Source organism: Lolium rigidum, chromosome 2, assembly GCF_022539505.1.
Source record: "Lolium rigidum isolate FL_2022 chromosome 2, APGP_CSIRO_Lrig_0.1, whole genome shotgun sequence".
In the NCBI taxonomy this organism is placed as follows: domain Eukaryota; kingdom Viridiplantae; phylum Streptophyta; class Magnoliopsida; order Poales; family Poaceae; genus Lolium; species Lolium rigidum.
This window is the reverse complement of record NC_061509.1, coordinates 155,398,358-155,418,694: the sequence shown is the minus strand read 5'-3', so window position 1 is coordinate 155,418,694 and position 20,337 is coordinate 155,398,358. Positions and strand designations below refer to the sequence as shown.

The following is a 20,337-nucleotide window of genomic DNA, read 5'->3' as shown; positions in this document are numbered from 1 at the left end:
CGGAGAGGGGAATCATCTCCCGAAGGACTCTTCACCGCCATGGTCGCCTCCGGAGTGATGAGTGAGTAGTTCACCCCTGGACTATGGGTCCATAGCGGTAGCTAGATGGTTGTCTTCTCCTCATGTGCTTCATTGTCGGATCTTGTGAGCTGCCTAACATGATCAAGATCATCTATCCGTAATTCTATATGTTGTGTTTGTCGGGATCCGATGGATAGAGAATACTATGTTATGTTGATTATCAATCTATTACCTATGTGTTGTTTATGATCTTGCATGCTCTCCGTTATTAGTAGAGGCTCGGCCAAGTTTTTACTCTTAACTCCAAGAGGGAGTATTTATGCTCGATAGTGGGTTCATGCCTCCATTAAATGCAGGACGGTGACGAGAAAGTTCTAAGGTTGTGGATGTCTTGTTGCCATTAGGGATAAAACATTGATGCTATGTCAGAGGATGTAGTTATTGATTACATTACGCACCATACTTAATGCAATTGTACTGTTGTTTTGCAACTTAATACTGGAAGGGGTTCGGATGATAACACTGAAGGTGGACTTTTTAGGCATAGATGCATGCTTGGATAGCGGTCTATGTACTTTGTCGTAATGCCCAATTAAATCTCACAATATTCATCATATCATGTATGTGCATTGTCATGCTCTCTTTATTTGTCAATTGCCCGACTGTAATTTGTTCACCCAACATGCTATTTATCTTATGGGAGAGACACCTCTAGTGAGCTGTGGACCCCGGTCCATTCTTTTACATCGAATACAATCTATCGCAATACTTGTTCTACTGTTCTCTGCAAACAATCATCATCCACACTATACATCTAATCCTTTGTTACGACAAGCCGGTGAGATTGACAACCTCACTTTGTTTCGTTGGGGCAAAGTACTTTGGTTGTGTTGTGCGGGTTCCACGTTGGCACCGGAATCTCCGGTGTTGCGCCGCACTACATCCCGCCGCCATCAACCTTCAACGTGCTTCTTGGCTCCTCCTGGTTCGATAAACCTTGGTTTCTTTCTGAGGGAAAACTTGCCGCTGTGCGCATCACACCTTCCTCTTGGGGTTCCCAACGGACGCGTGATGTACGCGTATCAGGGCCCCACACCATAGGGCGGCGCGGCCCCACCCTTGGCCGCGCGGCCCTGTGGTCTGGGCGCCTCGTCGCCCCACTTCGTTTCCCTTTCGGTCTTCTGGAAGCTTCGTTGAAAAATAAGACCACAGGCGTTGATTTCGTCCAATTCCGAGAATATTTCCTTTGTAGGATTTCTGAAACCAAAAACAGCAGAAAACAGCAACTGGCTCTTCGGCATCTCGTCGATAGGTTAGTGCCGGAAAATGCATAATAATGACATAAAGTGTGTATAAAACATGTGAGTATCATCATAAAAGTAGCATGGAACATAAGAAATTATAGATACGTTTGAGACGTATCACCCAACAAGATAAGAGAGCCCTAGCTCTGATACCAATTGAATGTTCTAGGACGTCGCCTAGAGGGGGGTGAATAGGCGGTGTATAAAAACTTCTACTTGAGAGCTAAACTAGGCGGAATAAAACTACACATGTGTTTACTAGTTTAGCTCAAAGCCTACCAACTAGGGGTTTGCCTAAGAGCGCCAACAACCTATGCTAGCATGATGAGCAACAAGGTGATAACAAGCTAGGTATAGCACATCAAGCAAGATAGATATAACAAGGTAAAGCACATAGGTAAAGGAGCTCGGGTTGAGAAGTAACTGGTGCACGAGGAGACGACGATGTATCCCGAAGTTCACACCCAAAGGTGCTACGTCTCGGTCTGGAGCGGTGTGGAGGCACAAGGAACTCCAATGAGCCACTAGGGCCACCGTATTCTCCTCGAGCCTTTCCACCAAGGGGAAAGCCTCGATCCACTAAGGGACCCTTGAGGGTGGTCACCGAACCCGTACAAGCTTGGGCAAACTCCCAAGTATCAAACTTGAGGCAACTCCACAACACGGAGGCTCTCAAGCATAAGGCCACAAGAGGCTACAACACGCCACACCGACAACAAAGCCACCAAGACACCAACGCGCCACAACCGGCTCCAAAACCACAAAGGCCACAATGCCACAAAGGCCACCACGCCACAAAGACGATAAGGCCACTAAGGCTACAAGGCCACAAAGGATACAACACCACAAGGGCTACAACGCCACAAAGGCCACCAAGCCACAAAGACGATAAGGCCACTAAGGCAAGAACACCACTAAGGTCAAACACGCACTCTACGAGATCGAAACCCCGGAGAGAACCCAAACCGATGCACCTAATGCAATGGCTATGAACACCACTAAGATGCCCAAGTTCTTCTCTCCCAAATTCCAACAAAGCTACAAAAGCTATTGGGGGAATAAGGGAGGAAGAACAAATATGTGGAGAAACACCAAATAACTCCAAGACCTAGATCTAGCAAGATCCCCTCACTTGGAGAGGGATTCAATTGGTGAAGCTCTAGATCTAGGTCTCCTCTCTCCTTTCCCCCAAAAATATGCAAGAAATAGTGGGGGATCAAGAGGAGGAAGAAACAACTCAAGGTCAACAATGGAGGAGAGAGAATGGAGGGGAAGAAGTGATTGGGTCGGAGGTGGAAGAGAGGTATATATAGGGGGCCCAGAAATATGACTGTTGGGGCTGAAAAACGATCAGATCCGTGCGCAAAGCGGTACTACCGCTTGTCGAAGCGGTACTACCGCTCGCGCGCGAACTGCTCACAAAACAGCTGAAAAACGGCCCAAAACCGGTAGTACGCTTGTATTCGAATCTGAGCAAACCAGTGAAAAACAGAGAGAGAGAGAAGGGGCAGCAGCATGCATGCGGCGCTGCGGCAGAGCGAGCAGCAGCAGCCCGTGGGCGGGAATCGTGGCGCGGCACGCGAGGCAGTTGGCGAGCGGAGCGACGGGTCAACGCGCGCGGGATCAAGCGAGGCTCTCCCGTGCGGGCAGCGAGCGGCGAGCTGGCGTGGTGCGGTGGTGGGCTGGCGGCTAGGCGAGGTGGGCCGTGTGGGGGCGGCGGCCCACTGCGGGCGAGGCGGTGGTGGCCCGTGGCCGGAGCCGAGGCACGGCGCGGGGTGGGCGGATGGTTGGGCTGCGGCCCACGCGAGGAGATGGAGGGTTTGGAGAAAAAGTGTGGGCCGGTAGTGCCGGGCCCGGTGCCGGCCTGGTACCGTAATTGGGTTACGGTACTACCGGCCTGGTACCGGTCCGGTACCACTCCGGGTCGAGTAAGGATTTGGAGGCTGGCCGGTACTTGGGCCGGAAGCCGAAGCGGTACTACCGCCCCTTTTTTCTTTTTTTCTTTTTCTGCCAAACGGAAAATGCGATAACTCGGGCTAGGAAACTCCAAATGCGGTGAAACCAATTTTTCTAGAAAGAGGACGACAAGAGCTACCTCTACACAAGGTGAAATCATGCAAAAGAGAGAGTGATGATTTTCTCATGGTCATAGAGGTGTAACCTCTCAATATGGTATATCGGGAAAATCATCACCCTCAAACACGCAACATGCGATGCACCCGGAATCCGTTTCCGATGAGCTAGAGCTTGTCATGAGAATGAACACAAGCTCTAACCCATCTCATGGATAAGAACCAAGAACAACCAAGAAATACGATGCAATGCATGCAAGGTTTGAGCTTTCTCCGATGAGGCGACCTACTATCCTATCGAGCACAAACCTTAACCTTGCGCGTTCCTCTCGAACGGTGTTATCACCAGATTTTAACCAAGTCTGGAGATGGGCCGTGATTAAATGGGCTTAGAGAATATGCACGGAAAATATTCCTGAACCGGCCTTGTATAAGAAGTTTGGGCTAGATTGCCTGTGTATATGTAAATTATAGTAGGTTACGTGTCGGTTAGAATTAAGAGATAGAGTTTAGCTCGTACACAGTTGGGTTTATTCCCAAGTTAGAAAGTCTACGGACTATAAATATGTATCTAGGGTTATTGAGAAAGGAGGACGATCACGTTCGCAACAAACCAATCTAGGCGCATCGCCACCCCTTGTTTCGAGGGTTTCTTCCGGGTAAGCGCCATGCTGCCTATATCGCATCTCGCGATCTAGGCAGTATCAAGTTTATTCGTTGTTCATGTGTTGCTCGTACTGAAGCCTTTTTGATGGCGAGCAACACCGTTATCGTAGATATGTTAGGGTTAGCATCGGTACTTTCTTGATGTATTCGCTTAGTTATGCTATCCCTAGATATCTAGCTGTCCTTACACCTATCTTAGGTGTAAGGGCAGCACCTTGCTTAGTCTTTATTTAGTAGATTCGATCTGTTACGGTTGTTCCTTGTTCTTCAGGGATTAGTTTGATATCCATATGGTTAGGCCTTGCAAACGGGTTGAATGATCCAGTAGTGCGTAAGGTACGGTTTGCTGATCCTAGAAGGGATGTTCCGAGGATCAACTCCATGTTGGTTTTTAGGCCTTTTCTAGGGTTGGTTTTCTGTCATCTTTCGTATCTGCCAGGCTCAACTACGTGTAGGACGTTCCGGTTATGTGGTGAAAACCCTAAATCGTCGTAGATCGTTTTAGCTTAGTATTGATCAAGCAGGACCACCATGTTATCGTAGATCCAATACGAATCATGGGTGGATCGGCTCCTTGAGCCGATTCACAGGATAACCTGAGAGCCGATCGAGGCTCGTATTTAATGTTTACGTGTATGCCATGCAGGAAACTAGTCGAAGCAATCCATCACCTTCCTGACCAGGTATAGGTCAGGTGGCACGCCCTTGCACCAGCTTGGACGTGCGTGCCGGAGCATTGCGGGCTGTCGCCCGAGGGACCGGGGCCCACCGGCGGTCCCGGTAGCCTCCCGGCTCTCCGTGTTGCCCGTCGCTGCTCGCCGGTGGGTTTTGGCAGGCAACACATTCCGGCACGCCGGTGGGACGTTCTTCTACATCAAGTCGCATCAACATCCGCACCGGAGATGGCGGAAGACCCGATCACGTACGAAGATCCGGCGAGGAGCATAAGAAGAAGTATAACGAGCTTAAAGCTCTCTTCGAAGCCGACCTCATCGGCTCTTTCGAGAGGACCCGCACACATGGCATTAGGTGGAAAGGGTTCTCAGCTGAAGGCGCTCTCGATGAAGTGGATCTGTCTACTTCTTCAGAAGAACGCACCAGAGCTCTGCGTCAGGAGATTAATTATATGGTGGCTCATTCGCTACACCGTCATTCCGAGAGCCTGGTGAACGCTTTCGAGCGCGTTGCGCTTCGCGTGGTCCAGGAAATCATGAAGCATCAGTACTCTCCATCAGGACCTACCCTAGGGACTCACCAGGGAGAGATTCCGTTCCAGACCAGGCCGCAGCTGCCGTTCTCGCTAGCAGCTCCAGAGCCGCCGGGTTCACCGGCGTACGTCGTCTACAAGATTGGAGGCGATCCTGCTCATTACCAGTTCATACTTGAACCTCCTAAAGAAATCCCGCATGGATACATGTGCACGTACGTGCCGGACTGCAACAATTTGGCGCGCACGAACCAGATTACAACAGGAGGGATTTCTGGAACAGCAGGAGGGATTTCTGGAGTAGACGCCGATAAACAGGCGTGGCTGGCTAAATATGCTACCGCAACGAATCAGCAAAGTTCAGCCCCTGCAGCTAACACCGTGGACCAGATCAGTGCAATCTTGAGAGACCAGTTCGGCATGGTGCCAAAGAGGAGGGCGATCGGCTATTCCAAGCCGTACCCCAACGAGTATGATTTGATTCCACTACCGCCCAAGTATCGGCTCCCTGAGTTCTCAAAGTTTAGTGGCTCAGAAGGCTCTAGTTCAATTGAGCATGTGAGCCGATATTTGGCACAGTTGGGCATGATCTCAGCATCAGACCAGCTACGCGTAAGGTTTTTTGCGCAGTCTCTCACAGGATCGGCTTTTGGGTGGTACACCTCGCTGCCACCAGATTCAATCCGGACGTGGAAGCAGATGGAAGAGCAATTCCACATGCAATATCACTCAGAGGCTTCCGAGGATGGCATTGCCGATCTGGCACAAGTACGACAGAGGCGCGGAGAGACGGTATCGGAATACATTCAGCGCTTCAGGACCGTCAGAAACCGATGTTATTCGGCTCGTTTGAATGAGAAAGAAGCAGTCGATCTGGCAGTGTTGGGTCTCACGTCGCCGCTCAAGGACATGGCCTGCCAAGCAGAATACACTTCACTTGCGCATATGGTTCAGAAACTTTCATTGTATGAACAGCGCCACCCAGAATTGTACCAGGACAAATTCAAACGCCCGGTAAGCCTGGTTGAGACAGAAGAGGATGAAGACTCTGCAGGAGACCAGGAAGTAGCCGTGGCTGAATGGACTCGGGGGGCAAACCCCGTGTCCTGCAAATGGGTTAAACCACAAGGTCCTGCAAAAGGGTTTGACTTCGACGTGAGCAAAGCTGAACAGATTTTTGATCTTTTGCTTAAGGAAAAGCAGCTGAAGTTACCCGAAGGCCATAGAATCCCTACGGCGCAAGAGATGAACGGAAGGCCATACTGCAAGTGGCATCACTCTTTCACCCATACCACCAGCGACTGCAAAGTGTTGCGTCAGCAGATCCAAATGGCGATAAAACAAGGCCGTCTGATTTTCAGCCAGTATGCCATGAAAGTGGACACGCAACCGCTTCCTGCCGTTAACATAGTGGAGTGTAATTAATCACCCCGTGAGACGCCAGCCAGATTTCTCGTTCAGTATTAACATGGCAGGGCCTGTATACCACCCCGGCAAGGACAAACAAGAGAGCAGTCGTTCTCGTGGTAAGGAAAAGGAGGAGGCCGGTCCACGCGACCGGCCCCGATATGATGACAGACGGTACGTCACTGAGGAACAAGTGAGAAGCGTGCGGTACCAACGACCACTCTCTGAGCATCTCCTTAACAAGTATGAGCGTCAGTACGACCAACACCGGCGATACAACGTAGACGACGAGAGAGATCGTCAGTCTAGTGTAGACAACGCAAAGTATCGTCGGTATGATAGAGACGACGAAGGATATGAGCGTCGCACTAAGGGAAGGTCAAGGGAGCAAGAAGACATGGACCGACACTGGGATTGTCCTTTCTTTAAGCATTGCTGGGACTCAGGAATGAGCCGATTGCCTACAATCGGCAACTGCCCAGAATGTAGACAGAAGAAGAAGGACGCAGGAGACGTGTCAGTGTTCAAACGTCTAGGGCCTCTCCCATCTCGGAACAAGCAAGCTGAGTCCTCTCGGGTGGAAGATCTCGAGGAGTTAGAAGATGAAAAAGAAGAAGAAGAAGATAGATACCACCGGCCAAGGTGGTGCCCTGATGGACTCAGTCACTCTCAAAAGCGTAGGGTTCAGCGGCTACGTAGCTTGGAGGAAGCCGAGAGGTTATACCTGCACACGTTGAGGAAGGCACAGCCCGATCTGGCCGCGAAAATTCAGCAAACTTTGGACGAGGAGGGTCGTCCACAGAAGAAAGAATGGCGCCCCAAACCAAAGAAAGCCGATGATAAGGCATCGGCTGGCACAAACATGGTGTTCATACTTCCGTCGGAGTTTTGTGCTCCAAGAACAGAAGAGGCACCTGTAGCACAGCTTGACTGCAGCCCACGGCCAGTCATCTTTGAAAAGCCACGAGAAAGGAGCTACAGACATCTGAAGGCCCTATACTTGAAAGGTTATATCAACGGGCAGCCTGTCAACAAGATGCTGGTTGACACGGGAGCGGCAGTCAATATTATGCCATACTCCATACTACGTCGCCTGGGACGCTCTAGCGCGGATCTGATCAAAACCAACGTCACATTGAGCAACTTCAACGGCCAAGCATCAGAAGCGCAAGGCGTTCTGAGCGTGGATCTAACTGTAGGCCGAAAAACCATCCCCACGTCATTCTTCATCGTCGACGACAAAAGCACCTACGCCGTCCTGCTAGGGAGGGATTGGATTCACGCCAACTGCTTCATTCCATCCACAATGCACCAGTGCTTGATACAGTGGGATGGAGATGAAGTGGAGGTCGTCCATGCAGATGACTCAGCCGAAATCTCAACGGCTGGCATGAACATTTGGGAAGCGGAAGACCAAGAGCCACTCTCTGGAGTTAGTTTGGACGGCTGTGAGCGCATCGAAGTGACAAAAAAACGGGGTGAGGCTGGTCTTATCCACCGGCCTGACAGTGTAGAAAGAGCAAAGTCTATGGATGTACGTGACAAGGCCGATCCCTGTGATCGGCCCCAAAAAATAAGAAGTAATGATCTCAACTCCAGCATGTCACGTAGATATAGTAGAGCACGAACAAGATGTAAACCTTCATTGAGCAATGCAATCAAAATGGGGGCCGATTCCAGCAATCGGCCCATATTATCCTCGCCATACGTTTTGCCTCGTGCTGAGCATCGATCTAGCAGGTGACGGAAAGCTAGGGTATGGGTTTACATCGGCTGATGAGCTAGAAGAGGTTGACATTGGTCCTGGGGATAAGCCACGACCAACTTTTATCAGCAAAAAGTTAGATCCGCATTTGAGGAGCCTGATGATAGCTCTGTTGAAAGAATACCCAGATTGCTTTGCATGGGATTACACAGAAATGCCTGGGTTAGACAGGAGCATAATTGAGCATCGGCTCCCTCTCAAGAAAGGATTTAGGCCGTTCCAGAAACGAGCACGTCAGATGAAGGCCGAAATTCTTGAAGAAGTCAAGAAAGAGATCGAGAAAATGTTGGCCGCCGGGTTCATCAGGCCATGCAGGTATGCTGAATGGATTTCTAGTATCGTACCTGTAGAGAAAAAGGACGGCCGATGGCGTGTCGCCATAGATTTTCGAGATCTCAACAGAGCTACTCCAAAGGATGAATATCCAATGCCTGTGGCAGAGACATTGATCAATGCAGCTGCTGGTCATAAGGTGTTAAGTTTCATGGATGGCAATGTCGGCTACAACCAAATTTTCATGGCTCCAGAAGATATACACAAGACTGCATTCAGAGTACCAGGATCAGTGGGCTTGTTTGAATATGTGGTCATGACTTTTGGACTGAAGAATGCCGGTGAACATACCAAAGAGCCATGAATTACATCTTCCATGATCTGATCGGCAAATTGGTGGAAATTTACATCGATGACGTGGTGGTCAAGTCTGTCTCCATAGAAGGACACTTGGATGATTTGCGACGCATCCTGGACCGAACTAGAAAATTCGGGCTAAGAATGAATCCAAAGAAGTGTGCTTTTGGTGTAACGGCCGGTCAGTTCTTGGGTTTTTTGGTTCATGAACATGGAATTGAGATCGGCCTGAAAAGTCAGGAGGCAGTATGAACCATGCAGCCACCTACCACGAAGAAAGAACTCCAATGTCTCATCGGCAAAATCAACTTCGTCCGACGGTTCATCTCCAATCTGTCAGGACGAATCGAGCCGTTCATGGCATTGGTGAAAATCAAATCTGATGACGAGTTTCAATAGGGGGCAGAGCAGCAGCGAGCGTTTGACGAGATTAAACAGTATCTAACAACGACGCCTGTGTTAGTTCCACCTCAGCATGACAGACCATTCTATATTTACTTATCAGTGGCTGACACTTCCATCGCTTCAGTGGTGGTGCAACTTTATGATGGTCTGGAGAGGGTGGCTTTCTACCTCAGCAGAAGGATGTTGGATGCAGAGACAAGGTACCCTGAGATCGAGAAGTTGTGCCTCTGCCTATTTTTCACCTGCACCAAGCTTCGTCACATCTTTCTGTCAGCGGAAATTGTCATCATATGCAAGTCAGACGTCATCAAACATATGTTGTCGGCCTCTGTGTTGAAAGGCCGACTCGGTAAATGGATGTTTGCATTGTCAGAATTTGATCTCCGGTATCAGCCTGCGAAGGCAGTCAAGGGACAAGCGTTGGCCGATCTGATTGCTGAACGAATCAACACTGACATAGCAGTACTATCTGTACGTGCATGGGCCATGTTCTTCGATGGATCGGCTTGTGATGATGGTTGTGGCATCGGCGTTCTACTCGTGTCGCCTCGGGGGGTACCATATTCCTTCTCCATCAGGTTATCTACCCCTTGCACCAATAATGTCGCTGAGTATGAAGCAATACGCAAGGGAATGGAGTTGCTTTTGGAAGCTGGGGCAGAAGCTGTGGAACTTTTTGGAGATTCAAAATTGGTGATTTCCCAGCTCACGGAGGAATACAAGTGCGAGAGTGAGTCACTCTTCCCATTATGGATGCAATGCCGTGAGCTGATGGCACAATTTAGGTACATAAACTTTAATTGGATCCCAAGGTCACAAAATACCGAGGCCAACGATCTCACACAGGTGGCATCAGGCTACAAGGACGTAACAGATGGAGCCGATGTTCAGGTGCAGTTCCTGGAACAGGATGACTGGAGAGCCGATATCTTCAATTACTTGAAAGATTCGGCTCGGGGGCACCTAAACGGATAAGGTACAAGGCCATGAAATATGTCCTTATAGGAGATGACATGTTCTACAGGACTTTGGAGGGGTTACTTCTCAAATGCCTGGGACCAGCCGAGTCGAATCGGCTCTTACACGAGGTACACGAAGGCGCCTGTGGAACTCACCAATCGGCTCATAAGATGAAATGGTTGATCAGGCGATCAGGGTTTTACTGGCCCACCATGCTTGAGGATTTCTTTAAGTACTATAAAGGATGTCAAGCGTGTCAGATGTTTGGGAAAATTCAGATGGTACCCGCATCAGCAATGAACCCCATCATCAAGCCTTGGCCATTTCGAGGTTGGGGCATGGATATGATCGGCAAAATCCATCTTGCATCGAGCAAAGGCCATGAGTGGATTTTGGCCATTACAGATTATTTCACTAAATGGGTGGAAATCGTCCCTATGAAGTCAGTAAAATCAGAAGATGTTATCAATTTTGTGAAAGAACATGTCATTCATAGATTCGGGATTCCCCAGACTATCACGACCGATGAAGGTTCGGTCTTCATTTCTAAAGAGTTCAGAAAGTTCTGCGACGACATGGGAATTAAGCTGATCCGATCGTCTCCATACTATGCTCAGGCAAATGGGCAAGCTGAAGCGTCCAACCAGAGCCTCATCAAGCTGATTAAGAGGAAAGTTGACGAGCACCCTAGACGTTGGCATGAGGTATTGTCAGAAGCTTTGTGGGCTTATCGCATGTCATGTCATGGGGCTATAAAAACCTCGCCATACCAGCTGGTCTATGGACAAGAAGCCGTATTGCCTTGGGAAATTACGGCTGGATCGAGACGTGTTACGTTTCAGAATGATCTAACAACTGAAGAATATGCAGCCCTGATGAGTGATAGTATTGAGGATCTGACGGAACACAGACTTTGGTCATTGGAGAAGACTAAAGAGAACAAAGCCAAGGTAGCTCGCGCATACAATAAGAAGGTGAGACCAAAGGAGTTTCAGGTTGGTGATCTAGTATGGGAAGCTGTGTTGCCATTAGGAACTAAGGATAAAGCATATGGTAAATGGTCTCCTAATTGGCACGGACCGTACAGAGTCGACCAGGTTTTGAAGGGTAATGCATACATGCTCGAGCAGCTGGATGGTGTTAAATTCCCAGTAGCTGTCAATGGTCAACATCTCAAGAAATATTTCCCAAAGCATATGGGATGATGGACAGCCGAAATTTGGTTATCATCCGAATTACAGACAAATCACAGCCGATGTGCAGACATCGACTTTAGAAAAATATGCAAAACAACAAGGTACAAGTATAGCCGATGCACAGACATCGACTTCAGACTAAAAGCCGATGCACAGCCATCGACTCTAGAGGTACAAGCTCAATTGAGCAGTTATCGTATTACATATAGAAGCTCTACTGAAGGGATGCCTCGAGAGTATGAAGGATGCAGCAGCAGAATGTCTGATACCTAAAATTAATGACGGGTGAGACATTAATTCAGGTGTTTACTGTTGAATTCCGAAACTATGCTCGGATGGTGACCATTGAGGATTACCTTCAGGCCAGAGATCGTTGCATTGGCGTGAGCTGATTCTGCCATTGGATTCTGCCATTGGATTCGATGTGGAATTGAATCTGCGTGATTGAGATCTAAGGTTCGCGTGGCCGTGAGTTGGATCTGTTCGAGCGGCGATTTAAGGATCTGAGTTTATTCTCTCAGACGAAGGTTGCAGTTTACCGTGTGAATAGGCAACCGATTTGGCCTTAATCGCGTTTTATGGTAAAGGCCGATGCGCTGCCATCGGCTCTTCGCGTTGATTTACTTTGACAATCGGAAAAATTGATATGAAAGCAAAATCGACATAGAAACATTTTCTTCATTAATAGAAGGGGTTTTTTTACAGAGAAGAGCCGATTGCTCAAGAAAAGAAGAACAAAAGAGGAGTCGATTACTACTACTAGTCCTATGCTAGTAGTCCCTAATCTAAGGGCCGTCGCTGCCCTCGTTGTCGCTGTCGTAGCTGCCGTCGGCACTGCTGCCGGCGGGCTCCTCGTCACTGCTCCCGTAGCCCTCGACGGGGGCCTCTTCCTCATCGTCGTCGTCGTCGTCATCCGACCCGGCGCGGAAGCGCTTCGCCGGCGGGTATTCGTCGGAGGAATCGTCGTCCTCCTCTTCCTCCTCCTCGTCGGAGGAGGTGAAGTCGTCCCAGGAGAAGAGGTCATCCTCGCTCTCCTCCTCCAGCCTCCCCATCGGCGAGGAACTGGAAGTCGTCGTCTCCGTCGGTCAAGGACTTGTCATCCTCGGACTCGGACGGAGGAATCATGGTCCTCGATGTCCCACTTCTCCGGGGCGCGGAGGTCGTACGCCGCGCCGAGTCCCACTCCGGCGTGGGCTCACGGGAGGAAGAAGATAAGTAGGAGAGACCTGATGAGGCAGAGGAGGAGGAGGAGGAAGACATGGCTACAGAGGAAGGGGTTTTTTCCGATGGCTAGTACGGAGCAAGAGGATGAAGAGGCGAACTGCTCGGCGCGGTTAAATAAAGGGGATATAGTGGAGATTTAATGTTACAACGGTTTCCGAGGAAGTGGTGCCAAAAAACTCGTCAAATCGTGCGAGAAGTTGAGAAGGCAAGGCATCATGATGAAGGATACTCGTGACGGTTCTCGCTTCTGCCACGACGTGACCCGACAAAGAAAAACGGAGTGGTTTTGGAATTATCATTGCCAAAACCAGGGGGCATGTGTTATCACCAGATTTTAACCAAGTCTGGAGATGGGCCGTGATTAAATGGGCTTAGAGAATATGCACGGAAAATATTCCTGAACCGGCCTTGTATAAGAAGTTTGGGCTAGATTGCCCGTGTATCTGTAAATTATAGTAGGTTATGTGTCGGTTAGAATTAAGAGATAAAGTTTAGCTCGTACACAGTTGGGTTTATTCCCAAGTTAGAAAGTCTACGGACTATAAATATGTATCTAGGGTTATTGAGAAAGGAGGATGATCACGTTCGCAACAAACCAATCTAGGCGCATCGCCACCCCTTGTTTCGAGGGTTTCTTCCGGGTAAGCGCCATGCTGCCTAGATCGCATCTCGCGATCTAGGCAGTATCAAGTTTATTCGTTGTTCATGTGTTGCTCGTACTGAAGCCTTTTTGATGGCGAGCAACACCGTTATCGTAGATATGTTAGGGTTAGCATCGGTACTTTCTTGATGTATTCGCTTAGTTATGCTATCCCTAGATATATAGCTGTCCTTACACCTATCTTAGGTGTAAGGGCAGCACCTTGCTTAGTCTTTATTTAGTAGATTCGATCTGTTACGGTTGTTCCTTGTTCTTCGAGGATTAGTTTGATATCCATATAGTTAGGCCTTGCAAACGGGTTGAATGATCCAGATGAGTGCGTAAGGTACGGTTTGCTGATCCTAGAAGGGATGTTCCGAGGATCAACTCCATGTTGGTTTTTAGGCCTTTTCTAGGGTTGGTTTTCTCGTCATCTTTCGTATCTGCCAGGCTCAACTACATGTAGGACGTTCCGGTTATGTGGTGAAAACCCTAAATCGTCGTAGATCGTTTTAGCTTAGTATTGATCAAGCAGGACCACCATGTTATCGTAGATCCAATACGAATCATGGGTGGATCGGCTCCTTGAGCCGATTCACAGGATAACCTCGAGAGCCGATCGAGGCTCGTATTTAATGTTTACGTGTATGCCATGCAGGAAACTAGTCGAAGCAATCCATCACCTTCCCCGACCGGGTATAGGTCAGGTGGCACGCCCTTGCACCAGCTTGGACGTGCGTGCCGGAGCATTGCGGGCCGTTGCCCGAGGGACCAGGGCCCACCAGCAGTCCTGGGAGCCTCCCGGCTCTCCGTGTTGCCCGTCGCTGCTCGCCGGTGGGTTTTGGCAGGCAACAGTCGGCAACTCCGTCTTCATCCTCTTCATCATTGTACATGCCACCGTCTTCCTCCAACATACACGCCACCATCTTCTTCGATCTTGTACGCACGCCACCGTCTTCATCCATCTTCTACGCCGTCTTCTCTCTTCATCTTCAACACCGACTTCGTCTCTCTTCGACACCGTCTTCATCGTTCTCCGTCTTCTCCATCTTGCAACCTTGAGTCCAACACATGGCTATGGACTTGACCTAAGATTGATTCTCAAAGCAACCGTTAGTCCATAGGGATTGTCATCAATTACCAAAACCACACATGGGGTAATGGACATGTTCTTTCAACAAGCTTGCATAGGTACAACATCACAATCAACAAAATCAGAATATGTACCAATAGTAAAATGCACACGTGTAGTTCTTGTTACCTTGAGCTTCCGAGTGCTCTCAAACCATTGAATGTAATATGGATGTGTGCGCTGTCTCGTAGGTAGAGAAAGCTTCTCCACCATGTCAACGCTAGCCAGATTATTGCAGCTCCCTCCATCAATGATGATCCTTATAGCTCGCTCTTTTACAACGCCTCTTGTTTGAAACAGATTGTGTCACTGATCATGCTCAGATTTGCTCAATTGCACACTCAAGACACGCTGTGCAACTAAGCTCCTGTACTGATCAGCAGTGTCAGCTTCCATTACCTCCATCTCTCCCTCAGAATCAGAATTGGCGCCATCACGTGCAACAATAAGGGCAAATGTGTCTTCATCAAAGTCACTTGCAGAATCATATTCTCCATCTTCACGCACCAACATCACACGCTTGGTTCTGCATTCTCTCTCTATGTGTCCAAATCCCAAGCATTTGCGACATTGAATGTCACGCGTCTTCCCCGTGGAGGCCATCGAAGATGAACTCCGAGGAGGACCAGCAGATGGTGGTGGAGTAGCAGCTGGTGGTGCTCGTGATGCAGGCGCGGTGTACTTGGGGGTAGTAGGCGCAGGTGCAGCCCCACGAGATGGTGGTGCTAATGGTCGCGGAGACCATGATGATGTACGACCTGCAGAAACATTAGCTCTTCTCCATGGTGGTTAACGATCCTGCACTTCACGTTCAGCTTTGCAAGCAAGATGAAACAAGCGAGTAATAGTGTTGTACTCCTTATAATCTAAAATATGCTGAATCTCTTTATTCAAACCACCAAAGAAACGTGCAAGCATAGCCTCATTATCCTCTACAATACCACAGTGAATCATGCCAGTTTGCAATTCTTGATAATAGTCTTCTACAGAATTGTTTCCTTGTTCTAAGCGAGACAATTTTTTCAGCAAATCACGTTGATAATGTGGAGGAACAAAACGAGTACGCATAGCAAGTTGTAAACCAACCCAAGTAGTAGGAACATTTGCTGGATGTGCTCTACAATATTCAGACCACCAAATAGAATCAAAATCTTTGAACTCACAAGTAGCAGCACTAACACGCAAGTGATCAGGGTATTTTAAACATGCAAAGCGTTGTTCTACCTCCAATTCCCATGTAAGATATGCATCAGGATTATATCTACCCTCAAATGGCGGAATATTCAGTTTCAGTTTAGCAACATGATCATCATCACGTACCAGCCGTGGAGGTGGGCGAGCGTTGCGGTTCAGTTGTCGTGGACGATCAGGTGCAGGTTGTTCGACTTCCTCTCCGTCCAGCACGTTCTCCTCGACCTGCTCGTCTGCATCCCCTTCATAGTCTTCGTATCCTTCATCAGAAGGCGCGTCAGGTGCGGCTGCGGCAGCAGGAGCGGTACCCGCAGGCACATCCGCACGAGGAACGCGGCGTGCGCGTCGTCGCACGTTGTCGCGAGGTGGCGGCAACCGAGTGAGCTCTTGGAACTTGGCGTCGAGCTTGGAGTTGAAAGCTGTCTCGAGGCCATCCAGCTTGTCCAGCGCGTCAGTGAGTTTGGCATCAACATCACTAATGCGCGCATCGACGTCGCGTCCATGCACGCCCAAAAGGTGGGTGAAGTGAGCATGCAACTCCTCAGACGTCATCTTGGCCGGGTCAACAGCGGCCGGTCTAGGTCCTGACATGGTTAGTACACAAAAAACACAAATGTATATGCCTACAAACTACGGAAAATGGTGGTTCACGCGCAATTCGTCAAGCAAAATATAAAGCTCTTACAAGGTCTTACCAAACAGGAGGAAGGTGATACGGCAACCAACAAGGATCAGCGTCTCCAAAGATTGCCAAAGCGATTACCGGGTGTCGACACAGTGCACGTGGAGAAAATATGTAGAGCTGTAGGAAGGCTAATATGGTAGGAAAACAGCAATTGTCAAAACAGAAATGCAATATTGAAAGTATGCTCAACAACGATACTGTGCTGGTCCTAGGCTAGACCGTATTAGAGACGCGAGCCTAGAACACTAGCAAGGTCACGGCGCGACACACAAGCAACTAGCGTCGATGAGGTGGCGATGATGTGGCGACGCGAGATGCAAAAAATCACTATGATGGCAAGTGTCTCAAACTGATCCCCGAGGACTAAAAACAGTATAGCCTCAGAAATTTTTTTGGTCGAAATTTCGGAAGTGCTCCGGAAAGCGCGCATGCGCCAAAAAAATGTCGCTATAACGGCCAATGGCGAAAAGTGATCGCCAAAGTGAAAAACCAATGTAGCCAGAAATTATTATTTTTTGCTCTCCTTCCAATTCTTTACTGGCGGCCGAAACTTATCTCACGGAAATTTTTCTACAGCGCAGGATGAAATTAGAAGGCAATAGCTATTAAGGAAAATAATAAAACCTAATTCTACACGGACTCTGTCGCGGCAGAGAAACAACACGAATCTGTGTCGCGGTAGGAAACATGGTATATGGCAGATGTATATGTCTGTGGCTGAAACGATCTGGTGGGTGTATATGATGGGTGTATATGGAAGTGGCGGAAGTATATGGTGGGTGTATCTGGCAGTGGCGGAAGTATATGGTGGGTGTATATGGTAGTGGCGGAAGTATATGATGGGTGTATATGGCAGTGATCTGCGTATGATGCGAGTGGGCGGTGGCGGCGTGACTAATATGACTAGAACTCGAAACTACGCTAAGACCAGCAACTCGACACGAAGAGCAGACACAAATTCAACTATGCAAAACTGAAAATACAATGCAAGGCGTGGCAGGGGGGTTTATGGGACGATATGATCTAAACCCTAACTGTATTTCTTTTTGGCTTTTTCGTGGTTTATGTGATGATGGCAGCTGCAATCTACACTAGGAAAACAGTAAAATCTCACCGAGCAACCTGAAATCTGATACCACTTGATAGGGCAAAGGTGGCCGATCTTTCGATGAGACGTGGATAGATCGATTTGTTGGTGGAGTTCGTGCTTGATGATCCGACTACACGTGCAAAGCTCGTGCGCCAATGCAATCGCTAGGACAATCTCCGGGAGTTACTGATGTTCCGGATGCGCGATCAGCCTGACTAGCGAGGGTCTTAATTCCTAGCTGAAATCGAGAACAAGTAAGAACTAATGATGCAATCAGAATATTACGGATGAAAGATGAAAGTTTTATTGACAAAGGTGGGATTCCGAATAGTCGGTCTTGTTCTGGGCGTTGGCCTCAAAAGAAGTACACGACAGTTGCAGCGATGGATAACTTTTAATCTAATCAAAATCCAAGTCTAAACGTGACGGCTATGGGGGTATTTAAAGGAGGAAAAGGTGGGGTTTCGGCCAGCCATACATATGGTGGCCGAACCAAACCCTAGAAGGCCTTCCCCCCTTCAATACGGACTCTAAAAAGTGCCTGACTTAATTCCTGCGAAAATGACATGGGCCTGGCCCAAAACTAAAGGTGACGCAGCACCATATTATGCTATGGACGAAATTATGAAGTGGAAAACTCTATATTTTGTCCATGTCTTCATCTCTTCTTATGGTGGCTTCAAAGTTCTGAAATCTCCACTTGCGGCGTCATCTTCAATCCTCAAATGCTTGCTGCCATCTCCTCCATGCGTGATCATGCTCCAATGCTTGTCCTCCTCATCCATGCTTGGTCCATCATTCCTAAGAGTAACAAACATATCTGATTTAGGCAGAATCATATTCTCATGAATGTGAGGAATAGTTCCAAGAAACGAAAGTACCTGATAGTTAAGTTGTTTGGCACGTGCTCGAGTGATTGGTCCTTGTATTTGTGTGGCTGTAGGTACAGCGGTTGTATCAAGAGATGGGATGTCCTCATCACCTCATCCATTAATTAAGAAGAAAGTGCCTAATTTTTAGGAGAAAATTGGGCGAAAACCAACAACACACACTGAACACCCCGGCTAACCTGGCTACCCACACGGAGCACACACGCCATCGAGAAGAAAATCCATCGATGAGGATGTCATCGAGCATCATCGTCGTCACTCCTCCACGAGCCGGCGATTCCGACTTCACCTTAGACGACCGCCACCGAGACCCTCGCCGCGAACGACACTGGAGCCAATGTGAGCCTATGCCAAACAGTCGACCCCCAAGCACGTCGAGGAGGAGGCAGCTCCGACTTCAACCGTGACCTTCATAGGAGAAAGTTCCACTCCTTGCACCGACGCAAGCACCAATCAAGTGGCATCGTTGCCACAAGTCGCCTCGCAGCTCCGACTTCACCATCAAGGCAGGGGTGACGAAGGACATGCCGCAACTCCGATCCGCTCACCATTGTCATCGTTGCCACCCAGCCCACGACGCCAACACCAACCATCTTCACGGGTCCCTCCGACCAAAGCAGCTCCAAATCGATGCCCTCAAGAGGGGAGACGACACAAGAGCGCCGCCATCGACCGATCACGACGGATCTAGGGATTACCCCGGAGCTTTTCCAGACAGGATGATAAAACATCACCTCGGCGATGCCTTCAAGAAGGAAGCGACGCCCGAAGCCGTCGCCATCGCCGGCCTCAGCCAGCTACCGGCCGACCAGCCACCGAGGACAAGGCATTAGCCCGGAGCTTATCACGCCAATCTGCTTCATGCTTCTGGCCAGACCACCTCCCTTCCCTCAACCGTCATCACCATCACGGCCGCCACACCTGCCCCAGCCCTGGACTGCACTGCCAGCCGACCTCCGGGCGCCGGCAGAAGCACCACTGTGCCCCTCACGGCCACCCCAAACCTCCCGCAGCACCAGTCACCCACACCGCCACCGGAACTGCAGCCATGGACCACCACCACGAGCTCTTCCGCGCCACTCCGGCACGCCCCTGGGAGGGCCACCGCCCTGGCCCACGAACGCCGGCGATCTCCAGCCGCTGCAGATCTGGGCGGAAACGCCCAGCACAGAAACCTCCCGGCAGCCCCGCCCTGAGCTCGACCTCCGCCTTCGCCACCACGCCGGAGAAGCCGGCGAGCAGCCGCCGCCACCACCTTGACCCGCCTCGCCGCCTCGCCACCCATACCACTCAACATTACGGTTGTTGTTTTTTACAATTTTACTGCTATTAACGAGCCGGGTTTAGAAGGTTTTAATTTCTAAATCAAAATTACCTCTATTCCAAAGCTTAATGCTTGTTAAAAAACATGTAAAATTTCCATTGCCATCAATTATGAATGCTTGGTTTTGAGTCTGGCATGGTTTGCCTGGTTCATATTCAAGTTCAGATTGGGACGTAACGTAGAGCCAGGGTTGGAAGGTTGTAATTTCCAAATCAATATGTATTATTCGTTTCTAAAATTAACACTGCCATCAATTATCAATGCTGGCAATTTAGCAGTCCCTTCTTGACATGATATACTAATACGCATTGCCATAATATAATATACTCCTACCTCCGTCCTAGAGTGGAGTGGCACTCCGAGGATCAACAGCTCACACTCCACTGATCCCACTCACTAAAAGGCAAACCAACCGCCACGACTTGAGCACCGACCACCAAGGCATACACCGCGAGGATCGATCCATCCATGGCCACTGCTGCAACCCTCCTACTCGTAGAAGTAATGCTGATCCTCCTCCTGCTCGTG

The 20,337-nt window shown here is 49.2% G+C and overlaps 1 protein-coding gene across 1 annotated transcript in view; it reads left to right on the top strand.

Moving 5' to 3' along the window:
• Window positions 1-20,271: 20,271 nt before the first annotated feature.
• Window positions 20,272-20,337, top strand: part of LOC124687519 (LRR receptor-like serine/threonine-protein kinase SIK1) — a 1,284-nt gene continuing 1,218 nt past the window's right edge. The window contains exon 1 of the mRNA XM_047221294.1: window positions 20,272-20,337. This exon is cut by the window's right edge and continues 1,218 nt beyond it. Within this exon, the coding sequence (XP_047077250.1) occupies window positions 20,278-20,337 (60 nt within the window). The 5' untranslated portion in view covers window positions 20,272-20,277.